Source organism: Panicum hallii, chromosome 5 (genome assembly GCF_002211085.1).
Source record: "Panicum hallii strain FIL2 chromosome 5, PHallii_v3.1, whole genome shotgun sequence".
Taxonomy (NCBI): domain Eukaryota; kingdom Viridiplantae; phylum Streptophyta; class Magnoliopsida; order Poales; family Poaceae; genus Panicum; species Panicum hallii.
This window is the reverse complement of record NC_038046.1, coordinates 17,551,233-17,564,971: the sequence shown is the minus strand read 5'-3', so window position 1 is coordinate 17,564,971 and position 13,739 is coordinate 17,551,233. Positions and strand designations below refer to the sequence as shown.

At 42.5% G+C, this 13,739-nt stretch overlaps 1 protein-coding gene across 1 annotated transcript; it reads left to right on the top strand.

Moving 5' to 3' along the window:
* Positions 1 to 7,912: 7,912 nt before the first annotated feature.
* LOC112891520 lies at positions 7,913 to 11,140 on the top strand (the record flags this gene model as incomplete). Its single annotated transcript, XM_025958403.1, has 3 exons — positions 7,913 to 9,499; positions 9,653 to 9,886; positions 10,142 to 11,140. Coding segments are annotated over exons 1-3 (2,820 nt in total), but the record flags the coding sequence as incomplete, so codon positions are not given.
* Between the last annotated feature and the right edge of the window lie 2,599 nt (positions 11,141 to 13,739).

The following is a 13,739-nucleotide window of genomic DNA, read 5'->3' as shown; positions in this document are numbered from 1 at the left end:
CCTACTACTAATAAACAAAACAATTAACTATTTGATTAAGCAGCTTGATGAGTTACTGCACCCCAGGTTTTGTGGTAACGGCCGCGGTATTCTGCAGGCCGCAAACAAGGGTCGGATCTGGACATCTGGTACTGGTAGCAGCGGCGGCGGACACCGAACTGGCTCCTGTCATGCATGGCCGCCGCCTCTTCTGATGAGTGCTGATGAGCAAGTGATGCCGTTGTGTCAGTAAAGGCGAGCTAGCGACAAGCGGCTACGGCTACAAGCGCGTCTTTCCTGGCCGTATCCCTCTCCCTTTCTCCTTTCCCTCGTCGTCGCTCGCCGGGTATACGCGCGTCTTTCGTGGCATGTGAGGTGACCCCATGGCCGTTCCGCTGCTCTCGAGGCGGATCTCTCTGGGTGTGCCGCGCCAGCGCCACTGAAAGCGAGGAAAAGCTAGGGCAGGGAGCCAATCCGGCATGTCATTGTCACGCCAGCGCTCTTCTCTAGGCTGGCACACAAGAAGATGATGATGCTGTTTTCAATTGAAAGCAGGCAGCAACCTCCTTTTCTTAATTAGCATACCTTTTTGTTTCTATATATGGAATGCCTGGATTGGGGATGCTTCTAATTTCGAGTCACAATCCGCAACCTTTGTTTCAGGTTAGCCTTTTTTTCTCTTTTGGTCTCTGGTGCCGTTCTCTACTGTATTCTTCAATTTAGTGGCGATTTCGTTGTCTCCTTAAAACCATGAATCCGTTGGGAATGTATGACACCGGTGAGGCGGTGAGTCGAAGCTATCGCCCGAAAGGACTGCTGCTATACTTACTGGTGCAACATAATGGTCATAATTTTAAAAACAAAAACCTTCTTTGATGTAGATTATTGTGCCATCAAGGCATCAAATACCCCCTTAAGTTTAAACTCAACAACCTGTCTAAAGATAGGTCGAATGGACTGAACAAATGGCAAACGTTTGTATTTGCCTTTTTGTTTCTACTCGTAAAATGAAGTCATTGTTTAAGTTCAAATATTGTGGGATGTTTGATTAGAACATACTCCACACCACCAAATCTTTAAGAAGATTTTAGTGATTTCTCACATGGTGTTTCAAGGGGGCGAATATGAGAGCGCTCGTCCTTTACTTGATATGCTATCGCCAATGACAATAGAGGTGTGACATGGTAAAATTCAAACTTGGTTTTTAAAAAATCTGAACATATACTCATTTTGGATATTTTTTTTGTATTTATCATAAACAAAATGCTGGTCTAAACGGAGTAAAAACAATCATAGTTTAAAAGAAAAAAAAATTTAAATTGGAGATTCAAAGTGATTAATTCCCAACTCAACCCCTCTAATCCAATTATGGCACATGTCATCCATATGAACTGTTTGTTTATTCTCCCCACCTCATATCAGCTATCCATCCTTATAATACTAATATAATCTTAAATACAGAAAGGTGTGGAAGCTCAAATCTTGCATAAGAAGGATTGAATTGCAGCAGAACAACATACATGCGCCCCATCACGGGATCAGGAAAAAGGTCTAGAACCTAAGCTAACCGCCCAACAAAAACTTTGATGTTGGGCCCAGCCCAACTTAACAGGATAGCCTGCCACCCAAGCCCCTAAATTGGCCTCTAAGCACGATTAGCAACGATTCTCTGTGGGCAAGAGATGTAACAAAAATAAAGGCCAGAGCAGAGCTTATTCAGTAGCGGATTTAGAAAATTTTCACTAGGTTTGCACAGTGAACACAGTAGAACTAAGGATTCAAACATTGCAATTAAATTTGAACAAAATTCTGGGTGGACTATATGTAATTTCTTTCTCTTAGTAAAAATTCATTATTTGGAGGCCTCATGGCAAAATCAAATTATGAATGTGAAAGATTTTGTAAAAAAATTTGTATGAAACCTTGACCACTATATGAGTCCAATCTGGAATCTACCAGCATGGATCTCCAAATTATGTGTCATCTCATCATCATCAGAGAGCAATAGCAATCGTGCTGCTACATGGTAGAGGCTTAAGCTTGAAGACTCATCTAATTGAAATGCAAGAGCACACGTTGGTATACGTATGCAAGGGCTTCAGGTTTTTCAGCACGCCAAGCGAGCTAGAGAAACCACTAAACGGCTATGGTTCTAGGAAAACATTGCACACTGTAGCAAAAGCCTATGACCGAAATGAACTATAAGCTGGTGAAGCCAGCCTTTTGACTTCACTGCTTCCTAACAGCCGGAGGATCCAAATCCCTACCAAATGGGGCTTTAGTCTTGGCTTATATATCTGTTCCTTCTGCCTTCAGGGGCATCATCGGACACCATGAGCTCCATATTTTTTCAATTGGACTTCACACCTATCTTTAATACGTACTTCCTCCAATCTAAGTTCATTTAGATTCGTAATAAATCAAAATTCTATAACTATGACCATTATATTGACATATAGAATTTTTATAGAGACCGGCAATACAAGGTTAAAATTACTAGATTCATTACAGGAAATATCTTTTATAAAATATAAATCGTATGTCGTCAACCTATAGAAATTTCAGAACTAATGGTCAAAGTTAATGAAATTGGACTTAGTACAAGAGATCTTTTATTTCTGTACTAGTGTTTGAAAATAACTAATATAGAACATTCGAATGTTCAAATTAATTGTATACTACTGGAAAATTTAATAGTGGTATAGATGTGAGTGATATGAAAAATTTTACAGTGCTTGAAAATTTTAAGAGCTATTGAGGGATCCAGATCCAATGGTTATAAAATAGGAGTAACCTACTACGAAGAACCCAAGACGTGGACCGGAACCTATTATTTTGTGGGCCAGGAACCACTTATAGAAACAATATTAAAGGTTATTTAGTATTTTCTTTTTCAGTCAGTAATACAATGATCAAAGTCATCCTCGTCCTCCATTGCTGCCGCTCCCGCCGAGGGCCAACCCCCGCCATCGCATGTCCCTTGGTCCGGGCCGGGATGGCGGCACGGCACGAGCGGGGCGGGGCCGGCTAAGCGGTGCAGCGCTGGTGTCAAGGAGCAGGGACGGCCAGAAGGCATGGCACCACCGTAGGGGCACGGGCGCATAGCGCTGGGCGAGCTCGCGCCGCCACCGGCAACATCCGAGACCCCTCACGCCAAGCAGCGGCCCGTTCTCCCATCCCTCAAATTCGTGCCACGGACACCGGTTCCGGCCTTGAGCGTGGACCCCGGCGCTCAGGCCCTACCTTCTCTGACGCAGCAGCGCTCGTGCCAGCAGCCCGAGACGACTAGGAAGCGCGATGCCGCCCACCTGCAGGATACAGCTTGGCGAGGCGCCGACACCGCTGGCAAGCCACTCCTTCGGCGGCACCTACACAGGAACCGCTGCCCTCCTCCTCCCTGCGCACGCTGCCCTGGCGCTGGGCACGCTTGCCATTGTGGAGTCGAGAAAGACCATGGGAGGCGTGCACAACGTGTTGGCGGCTGTGCACATCTGCCGCGTCGCCGAGCAGAACTTGGAGCTCCGGCGATCAGCGTTGAAGGCTTGAAGCCAACGTTCTCCTGGAGCTCCAGCGATCAGAACTGGTGCAATCTTCTGGCCCTTAAGTTCTAATGTGCTGTGCTGCGAAGGGATGCTGTGCCGCGTCGATCGGGTGATGGTGGCTTGGTCGTGCGAGTCCGTTTCGCTGGATTGGAATGCCAACGGCGAGACCCTGCGCCGGCGGGCGCTGGCGAGCCCCTCCGCAAGCGCAGCACGAAGAGGGGATTCCTTCGATCTCCTACGGCGAGAATAAACCGGTGACATAATTAATTAGGGGCACAAGAATTCCTAAACTACCCTTAGTTATAACAAATCCTCTCTTTCTAAGATCAATGGCTGAGAATAATTGTGGTGAGAGGAATTTTTTTACTGAGAAATGTGAAATAAAAAAACTGAAGTAAGGGTACCCCATGGATATTTGATGTTGCCTCCTGCCCCCAAGCACCGTAACAAACGTATAAGGTACTATGAAAAAAATATTAATAATATCATGGTCCATTTCATTGGACTATCTTTCTAATTCCGTCCCTTCATTTTCATTTATAACTGGAAAATAATTATAAAATTATCCTTACTAATGAAGTGTTAGACCTTATCTATACTGTACATCACTAAGTGGTGGTATTGTGCATCATAAAAGACCTCTAGTACAAATGGACTTATATTTGCAATAAGGGTAATAAGCAGAAAGCTTTATAAGTTTTTTCGAAAACTTCATAACTTATATCTGCAGCTGCTAGTTTACCTATAACTTCAGTTATAAAACATAACTTAAGCTTGTTGCTTGAATACTGGTAATACGCCTTACTTAGCTTCTGAAAATGTCGGCCAAAACATGCTTGTAAGCTAAATGGATATTTACCAGTGCTTTGGCGAAATACAGAGGTCTAATAATAAACTAAGGATGCCCTTGCAAGCGCGAGCTAGTTTGTGCTCCAAATTAAATAAGACATTCATACACGTTTTTTAGATAAAGGATAAACTGGTCTCTATATCAATTTGGTGGATACATACAACCAATGTTAGAAGAGTTCTTTGGACTCTAAACATCAAACCTCAAATGAGGGTATCAAAACACAAAAAGAAAGAAAACTCTAAAACTTTCTTCGAAAAAAGAAAATTCTAAAATAAAGAAAGAAACTAGAAGATTAAGCTAGTTTCAAGGTAGAAAGAAAACTAGAAGACATTCATGCACGTGTTTTTACAAATTAAAAGCTTCAAAGGCGTAGCTTAAGCTTACATTCAATCGACGGGAAATTAATAGAGAAGAGAGGGTGGGTGACAGGAAGAGAAGTGAGCACGCGTAGCTCCTAGCATGAGAAACGCATGCAGGGAAGCAACCACGTGTGCTCACTCTCTTCTGTCACCACCAAGCCAAACCTTTCAGCCGAGCTGAATCTCTCCTATGCTTCCAGCAGCAGGTGTTTCAGGCTGTCAGCGGATTTGAATCCCATATGCTTCAGAGCTCAGACCTTCATGAATCTGTAGCTTGTGTTTAATGGCGGAATGGGCATAGTTATTAACTTGTGTTTATGAAAAATGGAGAACCGAGAGGGGTTCATATATATATAGCTGAGCATTAGTTTATTGTACTTAGTTTATTTTCGTTCATCATTGGCGCTGCCGCCTCCATTTGCTTAGTGATTCTTCTCAAATTATGTAGTCTCCTCTTCTACTATAAAATACACATAGCACCACAGCTCTGTAGGTTTATTCTCAGGCTAGCTAGCCGCAACTAGTAGCCACCCGTTCGACACTTTGTAATTTTCAAGTTTAATAATTTCTTAAATGTTCTTAGGTCTCTTTGCATGCACATGAGACAAGGTCGGTGAGTAGTCATGTCACGTCTAATATATATAATCGCACCTGCCATAAGATTCACACGATGGCAGGCGCGCTGACTGCTGCATTGCCTACGTACTTTTCCTTGATTTATGACGTCATTATTCAGATAGTAAGGCTCTTCGGGCATAAAAAAGCTCATGTAAATTGGAGATGTCGTCCTCATCGGAGACCAAATCTAGTGCTCTCACTCTTTGTGCGCTCTGAATTTCCATACTTTAAAAAGCTGTGAAAATATAATTACAAAAAAAGACAATATTACTGTTCCAAGCTCTATCTACCATGCTACAAAAAATTAATTAACTCAATCAAAACTCAATGTATTTGCCTAATCAAGAAGAATAAATCTTTTGCTGGAAATAAAACAATAAAATGATTTCCATCGTGATAATAATATAATCTGAGTGCCCGGGGCTGCCCACTGCTTTCGGTCCTTTTCCTCCTCCTGTATGGAGAGCTAGGGCGCCGCAAAACGCGATCATAAATCAGAAAAACTGATTATTGAAGAATGTACATATAATTGAGTTGCTTGAAATTAAAGATATGAGTTTTTGGTTTGCTCAAAAATTCTATACAATGTTGGATCAGTAATATCGTAAATCAAATACAGATAATAGAAAACAATGTCATATTGTATTATTGTGAACAAAACATGTGATTATGCACGTTAATTGGCAGAAAAAAATACGTTATTATTAGCATCTGATGCAAATGATCACTCCATTCCGTAAAGAGAGCATTTCCTTCAACGCTAATACTTTAACGGAGAAGAAAGATGAGTAGAAAAGTAACAAGAACCGGTGCCCTCTAATAATTGTCCTGCTGCACTAATTCTTACTTCTTTTCTCTGTCGTAACGGCATTAGTCGCGTCTACTTTGGAGCTCCTGTTCATGGATTTCTATATGATCAAGCATCAGTGCCCTGATAAGACTAGACACAAAGTCAGCTTTCAGAATCGAGCGTTTTTTTCCTTTTTCTGCAACAAATCTCTTGTCTGAACTAATGGCAAGCAGGTAGGTTTCCAGATACGGGGAAATATCCAGTGGCTCGGCGGAAAAAGCAAGCACTATATATGGCATTGGATTATCCGATATCCCGGATATATATATATATACATATATATATAGCTGGCAAATTAAAATTGGAATTAGCGCCAGCATAAATAGATTGAATGATCAAAGCATGCATATACTATTAGAAAACGGTCTATCGGTACCAGCACGTTAGTGCCGGTCAATAATGAGCCGGCACTAACGTGCCTCAACAGTGTAAGGCGGGCACGTTAGTGCCGGCTAGAGTTACCAGCCGGCACTAACGTGCGATCCCCCCAACTGTCAGACAGCTGGCACAACGGTCAAAACGCACGTTAGTGCCGGTCCGCATTTCTAGCCGGCACTAACCTGGTCAATTACAAGTTAGTGCCGGCTAGTGGCTTTAGCCGGCACTAAACGTACACATTTAGTGCCGGCTAAAGCCACTAGCCGGCACTAACTTGCCCCTTATATACCGGCCACTCCAAACCCCCAGCCCTCCATTTCATTTGGCACTCCTCCTTCCCGAGCATTCAACCGGGCTCTTCTCACTCCCATGGCGTGTTACAGGGGAGGTGCTGCCCATTTTTCTCCAAATTTGTGAGGATTTCACCCATCCAAGTGCACCAAAGGTGAGTATCTTCTTCCACTCTTCTTTCACGGTGTTTATTTTTTGTTTCATGCTTTCTATATAAAGAAAATAGTGATTTTAAGGTTGAGGAAAAAAGGAGCATCATTTTCCGATTTGTTCATTAATTTGAGCAAAATAGAATCGATTTGTTACTTTTTAGAGAAGGTTTTCTAGATAGTTTGACTATGACACATTTAGAGTAATTTATTTGAATTATTTCACGGGGGCATGTGTATATGTTACTATGCAAAATTTTAGAGATTTTAAGGATGAGGGACAATGAGCTAATTATTGATAAATTTCCTTCTATAGTGATAAATTTAGCTTATTTAGGTAATGAGCTAATTATTAAAATAATGGATCTGATTATGAAAACATGACAAATAGACTTGTTGTTGTGGGGTTCATGGCCACAATACGAAACAAATCAGGGCACCCACTAGTTATTACATGCACAAGCCCAACAAACTAAAATCAATCCCGACAAAGCAAATGCACCACAGCAAGATGTACAAAAAGGGGGTCGTGATCTATTGGACAACCCGCACACAATAAATGCACAAGCCATATAATAATCTCTAGAAAAATTTCTGCAAATTATAAATATCCCGATGTATGTATGTCTGATTTTTTTTAGAATTTCCAAACCTTGGATATGCCTCTGGAGAGTTTCTCACAGTTTCACTCTCAAAGCTACTCCCTCCGTTCCGTTTTAAATTATCAGTCGTTTAGACTTTTCTAAATTCATAGTACAGATGAGCATGATTTTTTTTAATTTGTACAGATGGACCGGCAATGGATGCACGGAAGCCGGAGCACCTCGGCGTGGATTCAGGGTTTAGATTCTTTTCTCAAGGCAGCAATGGCCAATAGGTCGCCAAAGGGTTTAATGTGTTGTCCATGCAGTGTTTGCGAAAATAAAAAGGAATTCCGGAAAAGAGAAACTCTATGGAATCACCTGGCCTTGAATGGTTTCATGAGTAACTATAGCCTTTGGACTAAGCACGGCGAAGTTGGAGTTATGATGGAAGATAATAAAGAAGATGACGATGGTGATAACAATCTTCCAGATTGGGCATGGGTTCATGAAGCAGGTGGCTTTCAAGATGAACCAATGGACGAGGGTGAAGCAAATGTTGCACAAGAGGAGCCACCTGACGAGCTAGGTCAGGCGTTGCTTGATGCACAGAAAGACAGTGACACTGTGAAGGAGGCATTAAAGTTTGAGAAGATGTTGGAGGATCACAAAAGGCCGTTGTTCCCTAATTGCAAACCGGAGCAGAAGAAGTTGGGTACCACGCTAGAGATGCTGAAATGGAAGGCAACTAATGGTGTCACCGATAAGGGATTTGGTGAGCTACTAAAGATTGTAAAGAACATGCTTCCTGAGGGTAATGAACTGCCGTCAACAACATACGAAGCTAAAAAGATGGTTTGCCCTCTTGGATTGGACGTGCAGAAGATTCACGCATGTCTTAACGACTGCATCCTGTATCGCGGCGAATACGAGAACTTGGAAGCTTGTCCTGTTTGCAGCGCATTGCGGTATAAGATCAGACGAGATGATCCAGGTGATGTTGATGGGGAGCCGGTAAAGAAGAGAGTTCCCGCAAAGTTGGTGTGGTACTTCCCTATAATACCACGTCTGAAGCGTTTTTTCAAAAACAAGGACAACGCTAAGTTGATACGGTGGCACAAAGAAGACCGTAAGGAGGATCACATGATCAGACACCCAGCAGATGGGTCCCAGTGGAGAAACCTTAACCGAGAGTATCCTCAATTTGACAACGACCCAAGGAATATAAGATTTGCTCTAAGTGCGGATGGAATGAATCCGTACGGTGAGTTTGGCAGCGCTCATAGTACATGGCCCGTGACCCTATGTATGTTCAACCTTCCTCCTTGGTTATGCCTGAAGCGTAAGTTCATCATGATGCCGGTGCTTATAGAAGGGCCAAAAGAACCTGGCAACGATATTGATGTGTTCCTGCAACCCTTGATGGATGATCTCTTACTGCTCTGGAAAGAAGAAGGTGTACATGTGTGGGATGAGTATAAACAGGAGTCTTTCAACCTCCGAGCTTTGCTTTTTGTATGCATCAATGATTGGCCTGCACTTGCAAAACTTTCGGGACAGTCGAACATGGGATACATGGCCTGCACCCACTGTTATGATGAAACCGATAGCATTTATTTGAAACACTGTAAGAAGTGCGTATACATGGGCCATCGCCGATTCCTTCCTACCGATCACCCCCTAAGAACCGAAGGGAAGCATTTCAAAGGAGAGCCCGAAACTCGTCGTAAGCCTGTGTTCCGTAATGGAAAGCGTGTGTTCTCGATGATCAAGGATGTGAAGGTAGTATTTGGAAAGGGTCCCGGTAGCCAACCTGTTCCGAAGGATGACCAGGGACATGTTCCAATGTGGAAGAAGAAATCTATATTGTGGAACCTACCTTATTGGCAAGTCTTACAGGTTCGCAACGCAATTGATGTGATGCATCTATCGAAAAATCTTTGCGTCAACGTACTAGGCTTTCTGGGAGTGTATGGTAAGTCAAAAGACACATTGGAAGCAAGGCGCGACATGTGGATGCTAGCCGGGCGACAAGGCTTGCAACCCGAGAAGAGAGACAAAGGACGCCACTATTTAAAACCTGCCAGCTATAATCTGAGTAAAGAGGAGAAGGAAAACATGTTCGATTGCTTGAACAGTATCAAGGTCCCGTCTGGGTACTTCTCAAATATACAGGGCATAATAAATGTGAAAGAGAAGAAAATTCAAAACTTGAAGTCCCATGACTGCCACGTTCTGATGACACAATTACTTCCGGTTATACTGAGGGGTGTTCTACCGGAAAATGTGAGATTGGCAGTTGTAAAGATTTGTGCATTCATGAATGAAATTTCACAGAAAGCAATTAATCCAAATAATCTAATAAAGCTGCAGAAAGACATTGTCGAATGTCTTGTCAGCTTTGAGATGGTCTTCCCACCTTCCTTCTTCAATATTATGACACACCTTCTAGTTCATATTGTGACAGAAATAACTATTCTGGGTCCTATTTTTCTACACAATATGTTTCCTTTCGAGAGATTCATGGCAGTATTGATGAAGTACGTGCGTAAACGTTCTCGCCCAGAAGGATGCATTGCTAAGGGCTATGGAACCGAGGAGGTCATTGAGTTTTGCGTTGACTATCTTCCTGATCTCAATCCGATTGGGCTCCCCGTGTCACACCATGAGGGGCGACTAAAGGGAAAAGGCACACTAGGAAAGAAATGTAATGTGCACATCCCTTGTAGTGAATTCAGCCAAGCAAACTTCACGGTTCTTCAGAATTCATCCAAGGTGGCTCCATATATTGATGAGCACATGAATATTATACAGTCTGAAAATCCACAAAAGAATCTTTCTTGGATTACACGCCAACATATAAAAACTTTTGACGGCTGGTTTAGACGAAAATTATTGGGCAACAACACAGTTGATCAAGAACTTCAATGGCTGGCTAGGGGACCATCAATCACTGTCCAGCAATACCAAGGGTACGAAATCAATGGGTATACATTTTATACGAGAGCTCAAGACAGAAAAAGCACCAACCAAAACAGTGGTGTCCGTATGTGTATAGTAAATAGTAATGGAGAAAAGAACAACTACTATGGTGTCATAGAGGAGATATGGGAACTTGAATATGGACCCATAGTTGTCCCTTTATTTCATTGCGAATGGGTGGCTGGAGGAGGCGTAACGAAGGACCGGTATGGGATGACCATAGTTGACTTTAAAAAGATTGGATATAAAGATGAACCATTTGTTCTAGCCAAGGATGTGACACAAGTGTTCTATGTGAAGGACATGTCGAGCAAACCGAAGAAGAAGTCAGATAAGACGTCTGAAGCAGACAAGACTGGAAATGAGCCGAAACGGCACATAGTTCTTCCTGGAAAAAGAAAAGTTGTTGGAGTTGAGGATATTTCGGACAATTCGGAAGATTATGACCAAATTGATGACCTTCCTCCATTCTCAGTTGATGTTGACCCTAGCATCCTCTTATCCAAAGAGGACACACCTTACTTACGCTGTGATCACGCTCAAGGCACTTTCGTCAAAAGGAAGATTATCAATGTTCCAGTAGATAATGATAATGAGTAGTAGTTTTATATAAATTATGTATTGAATTCTCTCAATCAGTGATGTAATGTAACGCACCGTATCGTATTTATCTCAATTCTTGATACTATTTATCCAATTATGACATAATATCATCTTCAGATAATACTATATTTTTGCATGGTATAAATATTATTTACATTCACAAATTTTGTATTACTAGAAGCATTGAAACATTAAATTACAAATAAATAATCAAGTAATATGAGAATTGATTACATCATTCTATAGGCTACTATTGAAAAGTTTTTTGAACAATTTTGCATGAATCAAAATGAAATGTTTTCGATTTATTATCAATAATAGAAACATATACACATATAAACCCTTTACGCTACACATAATTGATAATGGTTGCATATTCGTTAATTTACTTCAATTACTATTATTATTGTGTACATATAATTACTATAATTATTGTGTAGCTAAAAATAAGATGTAATGTTTGTTATATTATTCTAATTATTAAGCCTATGTTGATCTAATTTAAGAATACTACAAATTTAGTGTAAATGGGAATTGGCGTGGCCAGTTCCCGCGCGCCAATTCCCGCGCGCATGGTGCACGTTAGTGCCGGCTGGTAATACCAGCCGGCACTATCGTTAGCACGTTAGTGCCGGCTAGCACTACCAGCCGGCACTAACGCGCGCACCTGACGTCAGGTGGACAAGTTAGTGCCGGCTGGTAATGTCAGCCGGCACTAACCTAGCCATCTCCCCAACAAGTTAACTCCTTGGCATTCAGATCGACGTCGCCCCCAACTTACCGCCGCCCCGACGCCCTCGCCCCGTTGCTGCCGCCGCCCGAAGCTCCGGCCGCCGCGCACCTCGTCGTCCTCGCGCGGGGCCCGTTCCGCGCAGCCCGGCCGCCCGACTGCACCCCCCCCCCCGCCTCGGGGTCCTCGCGCCACTGCTCCGCGTCCTCGCGCCATTGCCGCCGCCGCCCGAAGCTCCGGCCGCAGCGCACCTCGTCGTCCTCGCGCCATTGCCGCCGCCGCCCGAAGCTCCGGCCGCAGCGCACCTCGTCGTCCTCGCGCGCGGCCCGTTCCGCGCAAGCCCGGCCGCCCGGCTGCCCCTGCTCGGCGTCCTCCCGCCATTGCTGCGGCGCCCGAAGCTCCGGCCCCCACCGTCGACCCCTCCCTCCGGACCTCCTCCTCGCGGTGAGCACCTTGTCATCTCCTGGCCATGTATCTTGTCTTGCCTCCTTGCCTGTATAGAAGTTCTCTTAATATGATGTTGATCTTTTAGCAACTAATAACAATATATTGCAAGAGCAATTATACGTCAAAAATTACTTGCAAACTTATTTATGACTACACAAGCCATACATTAATAGACAGAGGGATCAGGGTAGTCACGTCTTTTCTACCTTTTCCAAGAACTCAAGAGCTGCCTCCACTGCAGCCTCTAGTCCTGTTCATTGCTTGTTTTGCAGCATTATAAACATTAAGTGGCACACAGTTGCAGTGCCATATTACAAGTTTACAGACTCAATTCATCTAATCTCAGTGCTACTTATTCGATTAGGAACTTATTGAATAAATAAAACCTCAGTTGTACAGCTCACATGTGATAAAATTGGATCAATGTAGAATGTTGATAGGCACACCTCATATAAGGGGCAGAAATGGGATCAATTCTAAAAAAACAGATAATACTAAAGTTTGCTATCCTGAAGACTATTCCCAATTGATGATATGATGTTTAAGTAGTACTGTCCAATCGTTTCAGTCAATAAAGGTGTATAAAAAAGATCAAGATGCAATGATGTTTAAAGAAGTACCACCCATTGTTTTCAGTCAATATAGGTGTAAAAAAATCAAGATGCACTATCATTCTGAACTAAGGATATTATTAGTGCTATATATTTTCTATTCTGCTCACTCCTCTGTAATATCCTCATTGAAACGGATTTGAGGTGAGCACATCCTGCACATATTAGTGGTCTTAAATAATGTAGCGTCGGCATGGAAACTTCTTGTTCTTGCTCACGGCCTGCTAATGCTGATGTACTAGTGTTCTGCGTTTGATTGTCGGGATTTCTTGGTGCAAACTGTTTGCTAAAGTTAGATGGTCAGGTAGAGGCGTCTAAATCCAAATTGTTTCATCTTCCCGGAATGCTTGAGCTAGTGTTGCAATTTCAGCAGAATCTTATTTAGGCGTTCTAAATCTAGAACGTTTCAGAGGAGCAATGAGCCAGTAATGCACGCAATTGGCTACGTTTACATAAACTTAGATAAAGCAAACGTCCTTTGAAGTACTTGCAAATCTTCCCTCTAAATTTTTATATATAGAGAGTAGTGCATTGAGCTAGGTGTTAATTTTAGAAAGTGTTTCAGTGTTTTGGAAAAAGAAAAGATTTCAATGTATTTAGATATTTGATTTCTGATCACACCTACTCCTACATTGCTAGTGAGCAGGTTTTGTTTTGAGGAGATTATAGAATGAGCCAACACAAACCATAGTTGATGATGTTATGCTAAATTTCTGAATAGATAAGATGGCATGCAGAGATAAACTGGGATTTTGAGCATATCCAA